The sequence below is a fragment of the Primulina eburnea genome, chromosome 2 (genome assembly GCF_022965805.1).
Source record: "Primulina eburnea isolate SZY01 chromosome 2, ASM2296580v1, whole genome shotgun sequence".
Classification (NCBI taxonomy): domain Eukaryota; kingdom Viridiplantae; phylum Streptophyta; class Magnoliopsida; order Lamiales; family Gesneriaceae; genus Primulina; species Primulina eburnea.
In genome coordinates, this window is record NC_133102.1 from 45,229,768 (window position 1) to 45,252,235 (window position 22,468).

The 22,468-nt window shown below is 32.0% G+C and overlaps 2 protein-coding genes and 1 long non-coding RNA gene across 3 annotated transcripts; 2 read left to right on the forward strand and 1 right to left on the reverse strand.

Moving 5' to 3' along the window:
* Positions 1-4,989: 4,989 nt before the first annotated feature.
* On the reverse strand, positions 4,990-5,697 carry LOC140824365 (uncharacterized). The gene has a single exon (XM_073185961.1). It carries the CDS (start codon positions 5,695-5,697, stop codon positions 4,990-4,992), a length of 708 nt encoding a protein of 235 aa, XP_073042062.1.
* Positions 5,698-13,796: 8,099 nt separating this feature from the next.
* LOC140824797 (uncharacterized) lies at positions 13,797-14,660 on the forward strand. The gene is made up of 3 exons (XR_012116461.1): positions 13,797-14,031; positions 14,182-14,269; positions 14,429-14,660. It is a non-coding gene; the product is annotated as an uncharacterized lncRNA (long non-coding RNA).
* A 4,074-nt stretch (positions 14,661-18,734) lies between these two features.
* Positions 18,735-20,831, forward strand: LOC140824798 (transcription factor MYB90-like). Its single transcript, XM_073186344.1, has 4 exons — positions 18,735-18,982; positions 19,216-19,345; positions 19,855-20,491; positions 20,791-20,831. Exons 1-3 carry the CDS (start codon positions 18,859-18,861, stop codon positions 20,339-20,341), a joined length of 741 nt encoding a protein of 246 aa, XP_073042445.1. The 5' UTR covers positions 18,735-18,858; the 3' UTR covers positions 20,342-20,491; positions 20,791-20,831.
* Positions 20,832-22,468: the final 1,637 nt, after the last annotated feature.

The following is a 22,468-nucleotide window of genomic DNA, read 5'->3' on the forward strand; positions in this document are numbered from 1 at the left end:
GTGACAAACAAGTTGGCACGCCCAGTGGGACCAAATGCCTCCAAAGCGTACTGAGAAGAGTGAAAGAATTCCTCCATCACTGGGGAAAGATCATCGTTTACAAGAAGAGTTTCAGGAAACTGATGCAGATGGAAGAACGGTGGAAAGGCTAGTTCACCAGTTTGAAGAGGAGACTATGAAGGAAGGAACTGTTGTTTCTGGTGGTGATGGGCTTTCACTGAACTTTATGTTGGCCATGGAGAAAAATATCCGCAGTGATATCAGAGAAATGAACCAGACTTTCGCTACTGTCATGATGGAATTTGTGGCAGAAATGAAGGAATGGAGAAAGTCTGCAAAAGGCGAGGTGGTTACTACAGAGAATGACAAACTTCAAGAAACTGATGTTAAATCGCTGAAAGATCAAGGCCAAGGATTAGGAGTTTCTCAAGCAGGTGAAAGTCGCCGCTTGGGGGAGGCACTGATTCCTGAATCTGCCAAGGAAGGAAGATATACTCCTCCGCACAAAAAAGGCGAGGAGTTGGGGTTGAAATTCCAGAATTGCAATAACAGTAAACAAATGACTGCTAATATGTTCTCTGTGACATCTCCTAACTCACATCCAGTGATGTATGGTGATGGGGGAATGCGTGGATTTTCAGCGCCAGGTTCAGGGAATAACACTCGGGGGGCAATATATCCTCCTTACCAGTTACGACAAACTCCAGTGGTAGATTTTGAGATGGTACGTGATGTTATTCAAGAGTTGTATGGCCCAGGAGTGAGGCCAATCAACCGACCAGAATTCTATAAACCGTATTCTGATGTTGTGGATCGTGACAACACTTATCCAAGAGGATACCGCATTCCAGACTTCACGTTATACTCCGGGGAAGACGGTCAGTGCAGCGTGGAACATGTGGCCAGGTTTACAATTCAGTGTGGGGAATTGGCAAATTTGGAGAACTTTCCTAATTTCAAGTTACGTTTGTTCCCCAATTCCTTGACCAGCACTGCTTCCACATGGTATGCCACACTGTCTCGGAAAATGATGTTTGAGGTAAAGGAGAACAAGACAGAAACTTTTCATGGAAAATGCCGCTGTCACAGTGGAAATGATATGTATTATAGTGGGAGGAATATGAGGTACAGTAGGGGATCCATGGCCAAAAGGCCGGAGAACCAGCACCTTGGAAAGGTTTCATTTCATGGGTCAATGAATGGCGAGGGAAGGAGTGACCGACAGTCATTCCAGAAGCTAATACAGAGACCACCACCTCTAGACACCGATAATAGATATGAAAGAAAATCTCGTTTTGTTATTCCTCCCAGAGCAATCCTCAATGGTGTATGGAAACGGGTGGAGCATTTAAAGTTCCCAAAACCGTTTTCTCGGACCCAAAAACGACGTTTGTTGAGAGAAAAAGCTGCTGAGCGCAGATCTAAGGTGGAGGAATCACTAAGAGAGAAGAAAAAATTTGGGAGGAAGGCTACTGAAGATAAAGAAGAGGAAGATGGTGATTTGTTAACGGAGGAAGACAGTAATGTTGTCAAGAGAGCTACTTTTAAAGTGGGGCAGATTTTAGTTTCGTTTGAGTGTGTCACTGGCTCATTAATGTTGCCAGAGGAATTCAAACGCAAAAGGGTGTTTGAATCCGATGTATTCCCTGGAAGTCAAAGTGGTACAGAACCTATCCAAACTGATATTTTGAATGAAAGCATTGATGTTCTTATCGATGAAGAGAAAAGAGTGTTAATGAAGCGACCTACCAATGAAATGACGAAACATATCAAAGCACTCTACATTGTAGCGCACATGAATGGAAATCCGTTTTCTAGGGTGCTGATAGATAATGGGTCTGCTGTGAATATTTTGCCATACAGGCAAGAGGTAATTTCCATATCCATTGGTATTTAAGATACTGCTTGCATTGGCCTTTGAGATAAATCATCAATTTATCCAACTATGTTCCTGCGAAATAAATGGGAGCACATTAGAAATAATGGGATGTTGATCAACAAAACCATGCTTTGTGTGTGCTATTGTTGTCATTGATGTGGCACGTGTCACTTCTTTGTGAGATGGAATGAATCTTGCCATTTTTTAATTTATGGCTTGCCAAGATTCCAGAAAATGAGATCTCATCCTCAGTGAATTTGGGTGGAGCATCACCATTCCTTGTGCTGGTACATTTCTTTTAAGCGCATGGAATACAGAAGTTGCACTAGCTATATGCCAAGTTTTGAATATGGGCGCCAAGGGAGCCGTCCTGTTGAGATGCAAGCAGTGGGTGTTGCAAGGTATTGCTCATAAAAAACTCATTCTGACATATTCACGAACACCTTGAGTGCATCATGAAATATGATATATTCTACAAAGTTTTTGTGATGAGGGATTGGATAAATGGTGAAATATACCTACCTCGAGAAGATGTGGTTTGATGTGAAGGAGATTGACGATGACAACTTTCAGAAACTTGAATGGCATCACAAAGTCGATGGAGCGGCAATTTCTTCGAGAAAATCGGGGGGCACCGATGGAGGTTTGGGGGAAGTGAGAAAGAAAGAGATAAAGAATGGTTTGAGGAAGGTGATATGAATTAGGGGGTTCAGGGAATGCACACTTTGATTTAACCCGATTGAAGGAAAACATGTGTCTCGGTCAATTCATATTCAAGTCACAGAACCATTCCTTCTTAACCATATATTTCTACGCAGTGTATAATAGCTAGTTTGGCCAAAATTGGGCCAAATTAGTAAAATGTCCAAATAGCCAAAATTGGGCCAAAAATGGCCAAATTGGCCATTGGCCCAAATTGGCTAGGGGGGCAGTTGTTTAGCCCAAATATTTGAAAACCCATCCAATATAAAAGCCTGCAGAATATGAGAAGGCCCAATGAACAAGCCCATAAAGTGTCAGTTGAAGGCCATGACGGAGGAGGTGATCCACGACTCATAATGGATAGACGTGGAAAATGGCCAAACCGTTTAGGGGAGTTGTACAAAAATGGGAACGAAGGAATCAGAGAAGGCTCTCAACAACTACACACAAAAAATCTACAGTAAAAGCTCTGCAGAATTCTATCATCAATTGCACGCTCATTTTTCATTTTTCAGTATTTTAGTTTCTTCATATTTCGCATATTCCTCCGACTTTCTTGTAAAAATGTCGATCAAATTCATGGCAGCATAATGAATATTGATGTTGTTTATGAATTCCACCTTTAATTTCAGTATATTCTTCATTTTATGTTCTTATTTTTGGAGACATTTCGAGGGAATTAGAACGAACGATCGAATCGAGAAACACAACGTTTGGTAAAAGAAGTCAGATTATTTTCACAAATTTGGCACGAACAGGTGCCTGGCACGCCCGCAAATTTTCGTGACAAACAGTTATACATTAAAGAAGATTATTATTTTATCCTTTTATTTGGTACGGTTCTTTGAATGTTCAAAAATAGACCGTTTCACGGATTTTAAGCTGTACGACATGTCAGTCCTACCTATATTCACAATAAAAAGCGATACTCTCAATATAAAAAATAATATTTTTTCATCGATAACTCAAATAAGAGATTCGTCTCACGAATACGACGTGAAACCTTCTCACACAAGTTTTTTTTTCTAATTTATTAGTATATTTGTAGTAAAACGTTATCTAGGTTTTGTCTATTAATTTTAAAATACCCCTATCTAATTATGATATATGACGAAATTTGCAATTTTTATTTATTTTACATCAAATAAATCTACGAGTTAATATATATCATGCTAACTAGATAAACCGTACTGGATAAATATGAGCGACTGGATCGTCCGATAAATATTTGGTTGAAAGACTCGTACTCCTGACGATCATTGATCAGCTGCTCACATATTCTAGTAACTCGAACACGTTTTATGAGTAGTAATTGACTAATTAAGTATTTAAACAAATGAAAATCATATATATAAACGTCTTCCGTTTCTTGACGTTTTTGGTTGGAGAAGAATAATCATCATTAAAGCCTTCAACTTACAAATTGCAAATTTCAAGTTTGTTATATTTGGATATCACATATGCAAAAGCATCATTCATTAATATTGCATTAATAAATATTAAGATCTCTAAAAAATAATTTTTTTCTACAATTAATACTTCATTTATTTCAATATGATAAATATTCAACTTTTCTAGTAAGGTTAGTGATATGTGGTATTAGTCTATTATTTTCTAATACAATAATTTTATAAATATTATTTTGAAAGATAACTCTTTCAAATTTTATCATACACGTATTACATGTCGGTTTTAACTTATTCATAATATTTAAATGGGAGCCAGCACAAATTTCAATTTAAGAAGGAGAAATTTCATAAAAATAGACATTTTCAAATTCTTTGCATCATTTGTCTTTTCGTCAAATAAAATTATACTAAAAAAAATTAAGTGGGGTCAAATATGAAACTATCCATAATTAAAATTACACAAAAACTTTTATGAAACGATCTCACGAATCAATTTTATGATACAAGTCTCATATCTGATACACACATGAAAAATATAATTTTTTAGTGTAAATATTGGTAAAGTTAAACCGTCTCACCAATAAAGATTCGTGAGACCATCTCACAAGAGCCTTAGTCAAATATGTCAAATAGACATAATTTTATTAAATATAAATATATTGTTGATACGATCAAAAATTAAAAAAAGTGTAAATTACAGAACCGATATAGTAATTTCTCAAACAAATAATATATTCAAGGATTTGAAGTTTTTTTAAAAAAAATTTATATAATAAAAGTAAAAAAAAACATGATCAGATGCATTTCAGATGCATGTAACTAGAATTTCTAACGCAATAGTTTCTTAGCTTGTTTTTTGAAAGGTTGATGACTTAATATTTAACTAATTTTTTTTTATAAAAGATTTTGTATTATATAAGAATTTTTCAAGGGAGTTGAATGATATTGGTTCATTGATCAAATTATTTTTTTTTTTTGACGGTGAAAAATTCTTGTAATTTATTGAAAAAGAGTCAGATCCTTGATTACAAGATTAATCAGCCAAAAAGGAAAATCTCCACACTTCCAAACAAATGGGGAATGGGAGGAACATGCAAAAACAGCAATAGAATGTGCAACATGATTTGCAGTCCGACGAACATGCCTAAGAGAAGGGCTCCCTAGAAGAGACAGTAGACCACGGATTTCAGACGCTAGGGCCCCAGTGTAACTACGATTCTCTTCTACACCAATGACTGCTTGCACGGCGAGGAGAGAATCAGAGGTAATAAGATGAATCCCGATGTTATGATCCCTTGAGATGTTAACACCAACTAGAATAGCTAGTAGTTCAGCAAAAGTAATCGAGGAAGGCTTCTCAATCTTCTGACCAAAGACAAGAATCGGTTGTCCCTCATGGTTCCTGATTATCCCACCAAGAGCATATCTATTGGTGTCTTCATTAAAAGCTGCATCAACATCTAGGCGTAGGGTATTCACCAGGGGAGCATTCCAGGATCTGGGAGAGCAAATTGGATCATGTGAGGAGGCAAGCCTTAGGGCTTGGCGTGCCGATTGAAAGTCTGCCAGAAGGCTTGAGCTCCACTCCACATTGAAGACAAGGGGATCCACTTTCGAACTATGAGTAAGACAAAGCCTCTCACACCAAATAGCCCAAGATCGCATCACAAATATCTCGAACTCATTCTTGCTTAGCTTTTCCGACATCCAGAGTGATATGTCCTGGGCGTCCAAATGTTGAGTTTGTTTTAAGATCTGCCAGAAACCAGTACCTTTCCAGCAGTGCTTAATGGCCGAACAGGAGAAAAGAGCATGTGCAGTCGAGTATATATAGGATGAAATATATAGGACCTATAGGACCTATTTTTTTTTAAAATTATATGTATGACAAGATCTTACCCGTTGAAATGAAGTGAAGGTAGTGACCACATAGGTAGGATCTCATAAACCATTATATAATATATATAAATTTGTGTATATAAAATAAAAAAATATTCCGACACAAATTTTCCCGAAGAATCTAAGACACACGCATCTGTCTTAATAATCTTGAAATATTCCATGGACACCACATCGACTTTAATCCTATCGATGTCCAGTGCCGCTTATTTTCAATTATTGACTCAGTTTTTCAATTAAATTATGCATTACAGATTTATAATATGCAAACTCGTGTTGTAGACCAACGATAGTCGACCCTTAGCTGACACCTACCTCAACTTTTTTTTTTATATATTATTATTTAAAAAAATTAATTCACAAAATGTTTTATATACAAACTTTTTCTCTGTCGCATATGAAGAATTGTCTCGCAGAAGTAAGACAAAACATTTTGTGACGAAGTTTATTTATTGGTTGAGATATAATTTTGATATGTTTCATTTCGATCAATAAATGAATATCATCTCTGTATCCATAGATAACACGACACTCACATATTATTTATCTGATAGACTACTAATTGGAGATCTTTCCAATGGGATAGGAATATGAGACGACCTGTAAGTTTTCCAGCAGACATGGACTTGGAGTTCTTTAATTTTCTGGCCGAGTTCTAACTCGAAAACGTGAACGACGAATTGAGATTGCATTAAAGATCTTATGCGGCATGTCTCCGACTCAAGGATTGCACAAGGAATCGTAAGTTTGGGGATGGGGATTTGGACTTGCTCCTCTCGTTTGATTTCTTATATAAAAAAAAATCTTAATTTTAATATAATGAAATAGAGTAACGATATTAACCACTCCAGCAAATTGTTATCCAAAATTACCGATAATAAATTAAATTTCCCTATTGTGAGATATGATTCTTTGCTTGTAATAAATCAATCAAAGATCAAATATAATCAGAAATTAACACAAATATTGCAATTTTTCCTTTGATAGGAAAAATGATTCCCCAAATCGGAACCGAAAAATAAAAGAATCCGGATATAGTAGTCTCCCACAAAATTGCCCCATCAGTCTTTGGACCCCATCGTTTCCTTAAATTTCTCTCCGTGTGGACCCCTTTTTTCATCAGCCATCCATGTTGTTTTACGATGTTATCCATTGTTAGGGGCCACTCTTTTTCCCCCAAAATACAGAAATTCATTTTCAGTCCCCAAATTTTTCACCATTTCTCAATTGTCCTCGAAGGACAAAATTATTACGACAACCTCAATTTTTTTTACCAAATTATTAGAGTGCGTGACATTTATATAAACTAATTTTTTTATATATAAAGATTAATTTATTCGGATTAAACTTTTTTCCAAATAAAAAGTTTACTATATAAGCGTTTCGCACTTAATTGATAGTCACATGAAGGCGCACAAAAACATAATTAATTGTATACCCTACACCCTCCCAAAAAAAAGAGATTAGATTAATACTTAAAATTTTAATATATATTTTTTTAAAAAATATGATTAATAAAAATAATTATTTAATTGGGGTACAAAAAATGATGATGGTTTCCTATAATGTATTTTATTAAGTTTGACTATATATATTAGAATAAGAACATAAGTGTAGTGTAAAAACTCAAAAGACTGATTTTTCATGTGACAAAATTTAGTTGATTTATGGATGCGAGTTAAAATTTCTATTATCAAAGGAACTTAAGTGTAGTTTTTAAAAGTTTTTAATTCGAACTATACCGAAAGTAATTAATTACACACAAACATTTAATATGAATGATACCAAAATTTATAATCGAAAATTAAAGGGGGATTGAGCTTGAAACATAATGATTTGTCCAAAACTGAGAAAAAGGGGACGATATTAATTTTATAATTTATATATTAAAATTGTATATATTAACTATTTGGGTGAAATTAGAATTTTTTAAAATATACGGGAATATTTGGAAATACGAGAAACAGGGGGAAGATTCGACTATTTATCATCATTTCAAATGACCAGCCAGTCGACTCGAAGAGAAGAAAACAAAAGACTCCATGGAGCGACAGAGCTCAACCATTAGCAATGAGAGCTCAACCATTAGCAATGGCAGCTCAAAGGTTAAACTCCTGTGCAGTTATGGCGGCAAGATCCAACCCAGGCCGTCGGATCACCAGCTTTCCTATTTTGGCGGCGAAACCAAGATCCTTGCCGTCGATCCCAACGTCAACTTCTCCGAAATCCTGGCCAAGCTAATCAGCCTCTCCCAGAGAAACGAATCCTCCGAGGTCTCGATCAAGTACCAGTTGCCCGGCGAAGATCTGGACGCGCTGGTATCTTTAATCAACGACGAGGATGTGGAGCACATGATGGTCGAGTACTCCCGCATGCAGAGGATTTCAACCAAGCCCGCCAGGCTCCGCATCTTCGTCTTCGACAAATCCGGCCCGATGATCAACCCAACGGCGGCAAAAGCATCAGGCCCGGATCTGCCTCTGAACCCGGATTATCTGTTCGGGTTCGATAAGGAGTACCAGCCCAGCGTCGGGCCACCGCTGGATCTGCTGCAGATCCCGGGTATGTTTGAGGAAACTGCACGAAATCACGCGAGCAGCCGGAATGGTGCGACGGATTCTTCGACCGAGACGGCGGTTAGTTACCGGGTTCCGGCTATAAGTAACGGAGGCGCGTACCACAACTTGCAGTACATGTTTGTTCCGTGCCCATACATGGTAAGCGACAGCAGGGAACAAGCTGTGTACAGTTTTGTTCCGATAATGCCCTCCGTTCCGGAGCAGAAAATGATTGTTTCTGGGGGAAACAATCAGCCGATGAGGGTTAATCAAGGTAAATTTTGAGTGCTTAATTAATGGTTAAGTACATAGTAATTAGTTAATAGTAAATAAATATCTATTGTGTTTGATTTTTCAATTGTTCATTTCAAATTTTTTATTATATTAATTGATGTTAATTAGGATGATTACTGTGTGGAATATTACTTGAATCTTGGGTGATTTTTTTGGTGTATATATTTGAATTTCTTTTAATGCATTAGATATCAAATACGACAATTTCTTGTGTCTGCGATTTGAATTTCGAAAGGATTCATTACATTACCTTTGAAATTAGTTTTTTTTTAATTATTATAAATAACAATTTATTAATTTTAAAAACAAAGTCAGAATATTTTAATGTCTATTTAACTATTATCTTCGATTCTTCAAATCAATCAAAAGATTTATATGTAACTATTCTATCCTTAATTAACAAACTCTTCTTTTTTTAAAAAAAATATTGAGTTTGAGATTGCATTTTAGTAGGAAGATTTGAAATAGATGGATTTCATATATATTTTCGACAAATATTTAAAAATAGATGTATTGTGAGACGGTCTCACGAATCTTTATCTATGAGACATGTCAATCATATCAATATTCAAAATAAAAAGTAATACTCTTAGTATAAAAGTAATATTTTTTCATAGATGACCCAAATAAGATATTTGCTTCAAAAAATACGACCCGTGAGACCGTCTCACACAATTTTTGTCAATATTTAATCATGTATTTTATATTTTATAATTTTTTATAATTTAAATCCATTGATATGCCATTTTAATTTTATTTTATAATATTTTAAAAATAAATTACTACGATTGTATAGATTTTTTAAAATAAAAGGTAAAATGTATCTTAAAATTGTATGTACACACACACACAGAACTATCGAAAATAACTTCCACATTTCTCCTAACATTCTAAAATATCATTCGATTTCTCATTATCTTTTGGTTTCCTTCACATAATTTGTGTTTTAATCCATGTTGGATTTGAAGGTATATTTCAAATCAAAGTATTTAAATATCCATTGAATATTTAAAATGACATACCAAGTGATTTAAATAATTTTATTTAAAATACACAAAAATATATTGAAGGTACATATAAATTTAAAGGCAGAAATTTGTGTGAGACGGTCTCACGGGTCGTATTTTGTGATACATATATCTTATTTGAGACATCAATGAAAAAATATTACTTTTTATGCTAAGAGTATTAATTTTTATTGTGAATATCGGTAAGGTTCACCTGTCTCACATATACAGATTCGAGTAGGTCTCATATAAGATCGTCTCACGGATCATAATATGTGAGACGAGTCAACCCTACCCATATTCACAATAAAAAGTAATACTCTTAGCATAAAAGTAATACTTTTTCATGTGTGACCCAAATAAGAGATCTGTCTAACAAATACGACCTGTGAGACCGTCTCACATAAGTTTTTGCTAAAATCGTGAGACTGTCTCATAAAAGACTTACTCAAATTTAGGAGGGTGTATTCAATGTAGGAAAATTATGGACTTTTAATGACTTTTGTAGATTTTAAAAGTTTAGATTTATTCAACTAAGATTTTTGCATACTCTATAGAAGTCTAGTGGTATTCAAAATAGACTTTCATAGAGTTTTTAAAAGTCCAGTGGTATTCAACATCGACTTTTTAAAACTCTATCAAAGTGTAGAGGTATTCAAATTTTCAATAGACTTTTAATAACTTCATGAAATTCATTAATATACAATCATTAAAGCCTAAAGTACAACTATAAATTGTCAAAAATTGTATTAGGTTCAACCCAAAGATTTGGATGGATTTTTAAAACTTGTAACTCGTACACAAGCTATTTATTTCTCCCTCCGTCGCTTCACATCACATCTCTTCTTATCTATTCTCCTCTCATCTATCTCTATCACTCTCTCAAATTTTCGAAAGATATCTCTACATATATTTTCATATTTCCTTTCAAATTTTTCATTTTTTGGCTGATTTTTTATTTAATAATTTTTTTTATTTTAATATAATAGGAAATTTTGAATTGTAGAATTGATTTTGTGAGTTTTTAATTTATGATTTATACAAATTAATGTAATATTCAATAATAATAAAGATTACCCAAAAAATTTTCGTTTAATAATTGAATAACCTCGTAACAATCATTATTTTTTAAATTCTTTTTAGCATTTTCAATTAAGATGATGATATTTTTATACAAAATTGTATCCACACAATGATAAATAATATTCTTTTCACATATATATTATCAATTCAAAAACAATGTTACATATTAATCAATTGATGTATTTTTAAAAATTTACAAACATGCGTACAAACCCACATATATACACATTTAAGTATTAAATGATTTCACTTTAAATAAGTAATTTTATTTATTAATATAAATATTAAAAAAGTATTTGCAACCGAATATGTTATATATGTCAAATAATTATTAGTTCAAATAAATTAATAAAAAATAAATGTTATAATTAAGTACAAAATTTATAAAATCCAATAAAAAAATTTCACAAAAGTCTATAAAAATCTTGCAAAAAAGTCTAGATGAATCCACATAAATTTGTTTATAAATATGTCATATTCTATAAAAGTCAATAAAAATCTGGCAAAAAAGTTTACATGAATCTACATAAATTTGTTTATAAATATTTGAAATTCTGCAAAAGTCAATAAAAATCTATCAAATCCATAAAAGTCTATCATTTGAAAAAGTCTATAATATTAATCTCCAACCCATCTACTTCAAATATTACTCTAAAAAAAATATTCTCAAATTATTTTTTTAATTTGATTTACGTAATTATTTTAAATATTTTATTATTTTAAAAAATCTAATTATTAAAATAATATGTTATTATTATATAAATAATAATTATAATTTTTCATATTAATATCATTTTAAAAAAACAAAAAAAATTAAAAAAATAGAGCTCTGCGCGAAGCTCCCCCCTCTGCGGCAAATTTGGTGCAGAGGAGAAATGGAACTGCGCTATTTTAAAATAGCGCAGCTTCGTTGGAGAACAAACGTCATTTTGGTGCAAGAGTTGTAAATGCCCTAAGTGATTGTGATCTCAAATTTGAATTCTGTTTTCTTTTTCTTTTCATCTTCTTATACAAAACAGAACTCACTCGAGTTATTGGTCAAAATTTGTTCAAAATCAAACCAATTTCCTAAACACACACTTTTGTGAGACGGTCTCACAAATCAATTTTGTGAAAAAATATAATTTCTTTTATACCAAAAGTACTATTATTTATTATGGTAAATATAGACATGGTTTACTCATCTCATACATAACGTTCCGTGAGACCGTCTCCTCAGTAGGAACTTACTATTTCCTGTATAATTTATGCACGATGTTGAGATTCTGCTATCTTTTTTTTTAAATACCTAAATTCAAAATTATATTCCGGAGAATATATTCTTTTGCTTATGCATGCTATTATAAAATAGGAATGCTAGATTTACATTTTGATTGACATATATAATGATTTTTTTTTTTCTTTTCAAGGATTCTAGAGAATAAAAAATTAAAAAGGTCTAATTGAATTCAAGAATACATTTATAATTTATTATACAAAGTAAAAGCTGGAGTGTAACATAAAATATAAACTCAACATTTTTCTTATAAAACATACCACGGATAATAATACCTAAAGTAGTAGTTATCATATTGGATATATAAAGTTAACAACTCCACCATCAGAGAAAAAAAAATCAGTCCAGCATGTCACTTTTCACGTATCGACAATTAATGCAATTTGAGTTCAAAACTTAGTGAGAAAGGTTAAAATTTTATTAAATATAGCTGTCTATATTACTTTGTAACCGAATTGCGCATATAATTTTAATTACTCTAGCCAGGGATATTTTATTTCAAGTTGCGCGATTTCTTTTTCGATTTGATTCATAAACTATAATTAAGTAAGAGTAAGTCTCATGTGAGATCGTCTCACGGATCTTAATCTGTGAGACGGTTCAACTATACTTATATTCATAATAAAAAGTAATACTCTTAGCATAAATAGTAATACTATTTCGTGGATGACCCAAATAAGAGATCACAAATAAGATATGTGAGACCGTCTCACACAATTTTTGTCATTAAGTAATATACGCGGTCGATTACATATTCTCCAAATACAAATCTCTACGTAAAATATTGTAATCAAGTTGCTTTCAATTTCTTCAATCTCTTTTATTTTGGACGCCTAGTATCAGTGTATTTACGATACTAATACATTAAATCGTATGTGCGTGATTAAACATTTTTCCAAAAGCTATAGTTATGGTTTTTATATAGTTCAAATTTGTTAAATCGTACTATAAGTTAAACATTATGTTTTGTTAATTCTTTTAGTTGGGACAATGGTTTTTTCCAACAATTCAAGAATTAAACTAGTGGTTTTGAATATGATACTAATTGTGGAATACCTACTACTTTACTAAAAAAATTATAACCACAACTCAAATATTTTAAACATAATTGTTTTAATATGTCATTCGATGTGTTTCCCGTAAGTGTTATATTTCAAAATTCACTTGGTAAACATCTGAGTTATACAATTACATGAAAACCATGCTAGTAAGGTAAACCATATAGAATAAATTTTACGAGACATGCTCATTCGAAAAAATGTTAATAGAGATAATCGAACTTTTGAATATTGGTCGGTCGATCACCTATTATACAAAAACAGAAACCGCTTAACAACGCCAATATAATTATCTTCTAATTACACAATGTCTGACATATATTAAATTAAATAATAAGATAAATACAAAATTTTTACCCCACGTGATCTGTACAGACAAAAACTTGTGTGAGACGGTCTCACATGTCGTATTTTGTGAGACAGATCTATTATTTGGGTCATCAATAAAAAATTATTACTTTTTATGTTAAGAGTATTATTTTTTATTGTGAATATCGGTAGGGTTGACCCGTTTCACAGATAAAATTCGTGAAACCGTCTCACAAGAAACCTACTCCTCTCTAGAAATGAAGAAAGTTTGTTGTAGAAAGTCAAATGCATTTATTCTCACCAAATCGTCATGCTTGCCAGAATTCATTCCCTATCATCTATCATGAGTAAAAGCACTCCGATCCCTCGATATATTTTCAAAATGAAAGCTTAAATCTTGCACAACTTCACATATAATCCTCCCAAACTTTTACTTATCATTTATTTAAATAAATCTTTTATTAATTCCCTCTTACTTTAGGGTTTCAATCTTGAAGATTTCGTAGAGATGAATGAACCACCGAAGTATGCTTATGCATATCCCTACCCTGCTCAAGGTGAATTATTTTTCCAAAAACTATGTTTATCCCCTTTCTTTTTTACATATCAAACCACATAATTACACCAGCAAAGGGAGTTTTCGAAAGGGTTTCGATCGAGTAAAAAGCGTAAACTGATTTCGTTGCACTTAATTTTAATTGATGTAGGCCAATATCAAGGTCCTCCAGTGATGGCGCCACCACAATATTATGCGGCACCGCCTCCCCGGAGAGAAACTGGTTTTCTTGAAGGATGGTAAGTACCTCGATATACCTTTCTCTCTTCATATAAAACATGTACAGAAAATTTATGAATCTGTTGAAAATAAAATAAAATAAAAAGTATTTTTTGGTTGTAGATTTTGATATTTTCGGTTTAATTTTATTTTGACTCGAATCGAGTAATTTTTGCCAGTCTCGCTGCTTTATGTTGCTGTTTCCTGATAGACGAGTGCTGCGATCCCTCCATCATCTTCCTTTGGTGAGAATTTACTCACAGGACATTTCTTTGTGGAAATGAATTATGGGTTTTTCTCATAATTATTAATTATGATTGATATCTTTGCATGTTTAATTATGGAAAATATTGTTCGAGTTTATTCAATATTATTAATATGTGGATTTTATAATTTTATGTTTGTTTTTCATCGTGAACTTACGTTCTTTTCTTCTATTAAATAAATTTTATGATCGATCATTACAAGATAATATATAAGAATTTAATTATTTTTTGACGAAAATATAACAATTAAATTGAAAAGAATAATATCGCGTAATATATATTCTGAAAATTATTGTTTACGAAACCATAATTTTTTGTTTGGTTTATGTGAAAGTGATTGATTTAGGTTTCTTTCTGTCCCCACAGTTTGAATTTCTGATAAAAGCGACAAGGAAGAATGACTTTGTGGCTAAATCTGAAAATTAATCCAAGATAAAGTCAAAACAAAGTTTAATGAGAAAACAAATAATCGATTTTTTAAATATAAATACTATTTTTATATTCTGTCCTTTACACGTCACGCTTCCACACAGTCCAATTCCTCGAAACATCGAGTTATGGAGCCAAGTCAAGTTCATACGACGAGTTTCTTGGTCATGTACTCCTATTTTTTGGCCAAAATTAATTAATTATAGTAATAATAATACAATAAGTACTAGAGTTGCTTATAATCATGTATGTTTCGTATCAAGTTTTAAGGTTGAAAAACATTAAACTAAAGGCTCAGTTATATAAACTTTTTGTACCTCACATAAAAAATTTAATTTTAGGATATAAATATTATTCAACTATTAATTATGTTATTTATTTCAAAATATCCTAAAATTTTAAATTCTGATTTTTTTTAAAAAAAAATGTTTTCAAGTTAATGGATGACATATAATTTATGCAGCTTTAGTAATAGTTTTGCATCATTCAACCCTTCATTAATGTGGCGTTTGGTCGGGGTTTCTTCACAAGTTGGATTTTGAAATTTCGATAAAAGTGCATAATGATAAAGGATACAATTGAGGCAAGTCGAGCTTGCCTCGACGAAAAAAAAGAGTAAATAAGTATCGTTGATGTGTCACTCACCTATTGTATGTATAATTTTGATATATTTCATCATATTCAATAGGTAAGTAACATCTCATCAGTGCTCAGATAAATGTACGTGAATGAATATGCAGTATATCAAAACATATATATATATATATATATATATATATATATATATATATATATATATATATATATATAAAATATCAAAATTCAATCAGGATAATTAATTTTATATTCCTTTTCCTATATAGTAACAGTTCATATACATAAATTCGATTTTATATAATTAATATAAATTAATATTGGATATACATAAAGAATGGTTGTCCATCGTGCAAATTACCGAGGACTATCTACCAATAACCATACATTTTTGCTCCCGGAAAAGTGTCAAAATTTGTAGAGTAAGTGAGTGCTTGATCAATTATCAGAAATTTGATTTATCTTATTAATATTTTCTCGAGCGAGTTTACAGCACATTGTTTTTCCATTGCATTTACATGTCGAACATGATTTACATATTATTACATTAATCTGAATGTTTACTTAATGTTAACTGAATAGTAGCGATTGTGAGTTCCATTATCATTAAAAAATATATTCTTTCTTACAGTTAGTATGCTTATATATACACACACATATACATACATATCTTATTAATACTGGTAAATCCACTCGTACGAAATCGCTTAAATAATTTATGTTATATAAATAGATAAATTCATATTTTAATCATTTTAAAATAAATATGAAATTCGATAGGTATAAAGTGATAAATATTGAATAAAAGTTACCTTTGGATTATTACAAAAAATTGTACTTCTGGAATAAAAGTTATGACCCGGATCTAAATTTGGATTCTTGTCGTTTGTCGGTTCGGATCCGAATTACAATATCCAATCCTTCGACCCGGATATGGATTCAGATCAACGCATTGTATGGAAACTGAAGAGAGATCCAAGTGGGTACTAGGACCACTGAACGGGCCCCGGCTGATGCAGTTCCAAGACTTCAAAGGTCAATTATAAGAAAATGGTACATCGGTGGTAAAAAAATACATAAATCCAAGTAAGATCTAATATTAATAAAATAATATTTTTAATAAAGTTTAAAATCAAAATAATCATCTATATATAACAAAAAAAATTAAATTTTAAGTTCAAAAAATAATTTTTTATTTTTCAAAAATAATTTTTTTAAAAGAAAAATAAAAAATCTATTTTTTTTAAAAAATTAAAATATGAGAACCGGTCATACAGTTCCTTGATCGGTCCAATCAGTTCAAAACCGGAATTGACTGGTCAAAAGGTTTTTTAGCAGTGTTCGGACCGAAACCGTCTTCGGTTTCCGGTTGAACTGATCAGTTCGATCCAATTTTGAAAACACTGATAATAGTACATATATTAATGTGTATTTATTTTTCTGTTGTTCAATATTTTGAAATATTGAACAACAGAAAAATAAATACACATTAATCGGTAATATATATTTTATATATAATTAACTAAATAGTAATTAATAAAAAAAATTTAAAACACATGTAACAATATATTAATGTTTGAATTTATAAGAATAACTTAAAATAAATATTATACGATAATAATAAAGTTATTAGTAAATTTTGAATTGATATATAAATATCGTTAAATTAAATATAATATAATAAAAATGAAGTTTTATTAATAAATATAACAAACATTAACTTTTACAAAATATATGCTAAATAATTTTTTTTTTGTTTTAAAAAAATGTGTGTTTATATTTTTAAGTTAAAACCAAATTAAATAATATAAATATAAAATATAAATCTATTAAATATTCAATTATATTACTTAAAATTAATATAAGTACATAATAAAAATATATTAATAACAAAAATTATACACATAATTATATATAGCTAGCTACGAAGTAATAATAATTTAATTAACAAATTTAAAACCATAAAAAATAAAGTACATGACATTCGTTATATCAGTTAAATCTAACACACAACACTTGTAGCGCACTTACCCGAGTCACTACTAAACAGACTAATAAACATACAACATTAAACTTAATAACAACAATTAAACAGCAGAAACCAAATAACTTAATCATCTTACAACCCAAACGAAAACAGAGCAATAACATCAGTCTTAAACATTAATACAACCATAACAAATACATGATTCTGAACATGAAAACGATAAACCAACCTCTACTGGATCACCACCGAAAACCCAACTGCTCTAGCCACTGCCCTAGTCGTCCGAACCGTCCAACCCAAGACCTGCTCCGTGGAGTGGGGTGCCTAAAATGAAAACAAGGATGTGAGCGACAATCGCCCAATACGAGAATGTACGAGTATACAAACTGATATGATGCATGCGAAATGCAATATGCTTGGATATCAAGGATCAAGTCAAAAATCTCATACTCAGTCTAGAGGCGCCTGAGTGTGTAGTCTCTGATCTGCCCTAGGCATGTTTTGGCTCCCACACTCATCATCAAGACGTGGACCTGCAATGTCCAGTAGGGCTGAGCGGCCCCAACAAACGAGGTATATCTCAAAAGATATCAAACTCAACATGATATGTCATGCATATTGTCACGCCCCGGGACGGGGGTTGGTTGACACCGGCGTTGCTCTCAAATTTAAAATGCATGAAATTTTGAAAAATGAATGGCAAAAAATAGTCCATGCCATAGAGAATGGACGAAAATCGTTGAAGAAAATTAGGGGAGAGAGGTGTTTATAAGTGACTTGCTACGGTTTTTGCAAATGATTTTAAAAAACTGTCGTTATATAAAAGCGACAATTTTTCCGATTGATTTATACAAAAAAAACCGTCGTTAAATAGTAACGATGCCAAGCAATCCATCGCAATATTCCATCAAGGAATTGAAATTTTGAATTGACGACGGAAACAAACAATTAATTTGGATCCTCTATAATGCACATCATGGTGTTGTGCGCTGTAGTTTGTAGAGCCGTTGTTGTGAACTTCATCAGATCCAAAGGTCAGTAATTATCAACTTCGTCCTAGCAGTGAAAAAACCTGATTTTTAAAAAAAAGATCACCAAAATTAAATTTAGACCAAAATAATTGAAGGACCAGTGCTCTCAAAGTATGAGTGCACGTCTGACATATGGTTTTTGACGGTGCTACATTCATATAAATAGGTGCAAGTTGATTGGAATTATGTATCGATGATTTAATCATTTGCCTGTCTAAAGAATTCCAAGTATTTGTTTTCTGTACTGTCTCAACACACAAGGAAACATTAAGAAGATCATCGATCAAAGAACTATTATTAAAATGGACAGGGTCAATGCTTTGGGAGTTAGGAAAGGCGCATGGTCTAAAGAAGAGGACGCTCGGCTGAAGAAATGTGTCGAGCAGTTCGGAGAAGGAAGGTGGCATCTTGTCCCACTTAGAACAGGTAATTAACATTCGTCATTTTATTTTATTTTATTTTTTTGGGAAAAATATAATCATTTGAGGTATTTTGTCGAAAACCCACTTTTAATATTTAATGATTGAGCTATTTAATATTTTAGGCTTGTCTAAAAACTAAAATAACTATGAAAATGTTTGAGATCTTTTGATTATACAATGATCTCGAATGAGTTTCTAAGTATATATATAGCTTAATTTGCGTAAATTAAATTTCAGGGTTGAACAGATGCAGGAAGAGTTGCAGGTTGAGATGGTTGAACTATCTCAGGCCAGATATTACAAGAGGCAAATTTACAAAAGATGAGATTGATCTCTTGATAAGGCTTCATAAGCTATTAGGCAACAGGCAAGTTCTCGCTGCCATGATCAGCTTTGATGAAGTTCAAGTACCTCTGTCATGGATGGAATCATTATGCCTGTAATTATTATTAATTGACTCGAGAATTATTATTTGTCTGAACTCAAATATTCGCCTCTTCCTGAAAAGTATTGTTTTATGACAAAAACTTGGGTGAGATGGTCTCATGTGTCGTATTTTATGAGATAAATATCTTATTTTAGTCATCCATATGCTAAGAGTATTACTTTTTATTGTGAATATCGGTTAGATTGACTCGTCTGATCATAAATAAAAATTCGTAAGACCGTCTCCCAAGAGACCTATTCTTGTATTATTTGTCACCGACATCTATACAATATAACTAAGAAATAATTAACGAAAACTACTGTTTCTAATTATAATGTTATTAAAGCAACAACTGATTTGATATATCACGTACTCTACTCGTATCATTCGGTCAATTATCATATAATATGACAACTGATCAGTTTTTCATGATTCCAAACATGAATCAGATGGTCGTTGATTGCTGGAAGAATCCCCGGAAGAACGGCAAACGACATAAAGAACTTTTGGAACAGCCGGATGGAGAAGAAATCAGGAGGAGGAAAGGGACGACCAAACCAGAAAAATAACACAAAGGCAAACATCATCCGGCCCCGACCTCTTAGTTTTTCTACCCCCACGATCCATGATCATCGGGGGGCTAGATTGGAAACAGATCATGGACACCAATCAAATAACAGCAAGGATAAATTACAGCCATCTTCTTCAATTAATGCGTCACTGTCATCGTCTTCAAAAGAAGCCAATGAATGTATTCGTTGGTGGAGCAATTTGATTGATACAGCGGGGGAAGATTTTGCGTTTGTTGACGATAAAGGGGAGGAAAAGGGATTATGTACTGGATCAAAAATCAATCCCGTGGGATTCATTGATGATGGGAGTGATCTTTCTGTGCCACCAAAGAAACTAACCGATGATCGATCTCGGCTTCGATGACGTTTGTGAACTATTAACGTTTGGAAATCATGAGGATAAGCTTTAGGATTGAATAAATCCATTTGTGTTGGATATTAATTATCGTATTCCTTTTTACGCACGCAATTAGTTTAAATGCCTTCCTTTTAATGTATAATATTTACAAATATTGTAAATACTTTTTATTTTTATTTAAGTTTTTGTTGTGTTTTTTTGTTCTTTTTTGTCGTGCACGGAGTGATTTGCAAATTTTCATCACGAATAAAATGATATATTTGTGCCAAATTGTAATTACTTTTAATGAGAAGTAGGCGGGGCAAAAAATATGGCTCTGCTCAAGCTAGAATTTTAATTCTAAAATATTTTAATATTTTAAATTGATCTACACGAACTATTATCATATTATTTTAAAATAAAAAAAATTAGACCATCAGGATTATGTATGTGGCTCCGACCCCCTGCTCGTGAAGTCTGATGCCAATGCTTATTTCAAGTGGTCAAACATCACAGACAGTACAGAATCATCGAGAAAAATCTGAAATAAAGCTATTATCTGAAAAAACTCCTTCTATTATTTTTTCCATGTTTCCAAAACATTCTTGGAATCATTACATACATGGGCGGAGTCACATGAATTAATACCCGGGGCTGGTCCAATTTTTTTTAAAAAAATTTATATGTAAATTTTGTATAATTTTGAAATAATATGATACTAATTCGAGTATATCAATTTAAAATATTAAAAAATTCTAGAGTTAAAATTCTAACTCATGCATAGTCATAATTTTGTCTCCGCCGCTGATTACATGTATATATATAATAATTTTTCACCATGCATAATCAAGTTTACCATTTTTATTTTTATTTTTATTTTTGATGGAATTTTCATGCAATATTTTGCTCAATAACCAAAGACGGATTCAGAAAATTGCAAATTTTAACAGAAGAAAAGTGAAATAAATAGTTATATCTACTAGCACCATGCTCTATAAAAATAAAAAATCGAAAGGGAACCACACTCACTTTGATCTGTCTCTGACCGTAACCACCACTTGCTTTCGGGGATTCAATTATTTATCGCCGTACACTATTTCAAAAGGTTACGAAAACGTGGGACTATATTTTAATTAAAATAATAATGTTACGGTGATACTGGACTGTGACATGAAACTACATTATTTTTTGTCTTTTTAGTTAAATAATAATATATGTTACACACCATATATGTCTTCAAATTTTTTTTTACCGTGTATATTTCAAAAGTTAAAATTATGTATAATAATTATTGAGGTTCATTAGTTCATATAATAATTATTGAGGTTCATATATTGTATGAATCGATTAATTAATTTAATGTTTAGTAGAAAAAGTAAAAAAATAAACGCATGTTATGAAATATCATTTGATTCAAAAGATGAGATTGATCGAGATAATTTATTTTCAATAAACACAGTTTGGTCCGAAATTAAATGAAACAATCATCTATAATCGATTGCACCGAAAACTTGCAAAATATATACACTCCTATAAAAAAAACCGTATTAATTACAATAAAAATATATATAAGAAAATGAAAACACTGAAAAAAATCAGAAAATGAAAGCACGACCAGACTAATCAATAAGAGTCTAAAAACTGCACAAGATCGACAGAAAAGCTAGGATGACCATGAAATTTGAAGTTAGAGAAAAAACATATGCGAAAGTGTCATGAAAGGTATAATACGATTCAATAAGTCTGGAAAACTGAATCCTAGATATGTTGGACCTTTTGAAATTCTAGAGAAAGTGGGAACACTTGCTTATATATTAGCACTTCCCCCCGATATGTCAAGGATCCATAATGTTTTTCACGTTTCGCAGTTAATAAGATATAATTCCGATCCAAGTTATATTCTTGAAGCTGGACCACTGTTGGTTGAGGGGAATCTAAATGAAGAACTGAAGTATGAAGAAATTCCGATTCGAATTGTGGATAACAAAGACCAAGTAATGAGGCAATGAACTACTTCATATGTCAAAGTACAATGGTCCAATTACACCGAAAAAGAAGAAAAATGCGAGAACAATACCCTTATCTCTTTGAGGATCATGTATAGCCAAGTTTCGAGGAGAAAATTCTCATAAGGAGTGAGAGATGTGAGATCCT

Coding starts and splice junctions, on each gene's coding strand:
- LOC140824365 (XM_073185961.1), bottom strand. CDS start 5,697: ATGTCGGAAAAGCTAAGCAAGAATGAGTTCGAGATATTTGTGATGCGA.
- LOC140824798 (XM_073186344.1), top strand. CDS start 18,859: ATGGACAGGGTCAATGCTTTGGGAGTTAGGAAAGGCGCATGGTCTAAA. Junction 18,983..19,215: donor TCTTGTCCCACTTAGAACAG/GTAATTAACATT, acceptor ATTAAATTTCAG/GGTTGAACAGATGCAGGAAG. Junction 19,346..19,854: donor CATAAGCTATTAGGCAACAG/GCAAGTTCTCGC, acceptor AACATGAATCAG/ATGGTCGTTGATTGCTGGAA.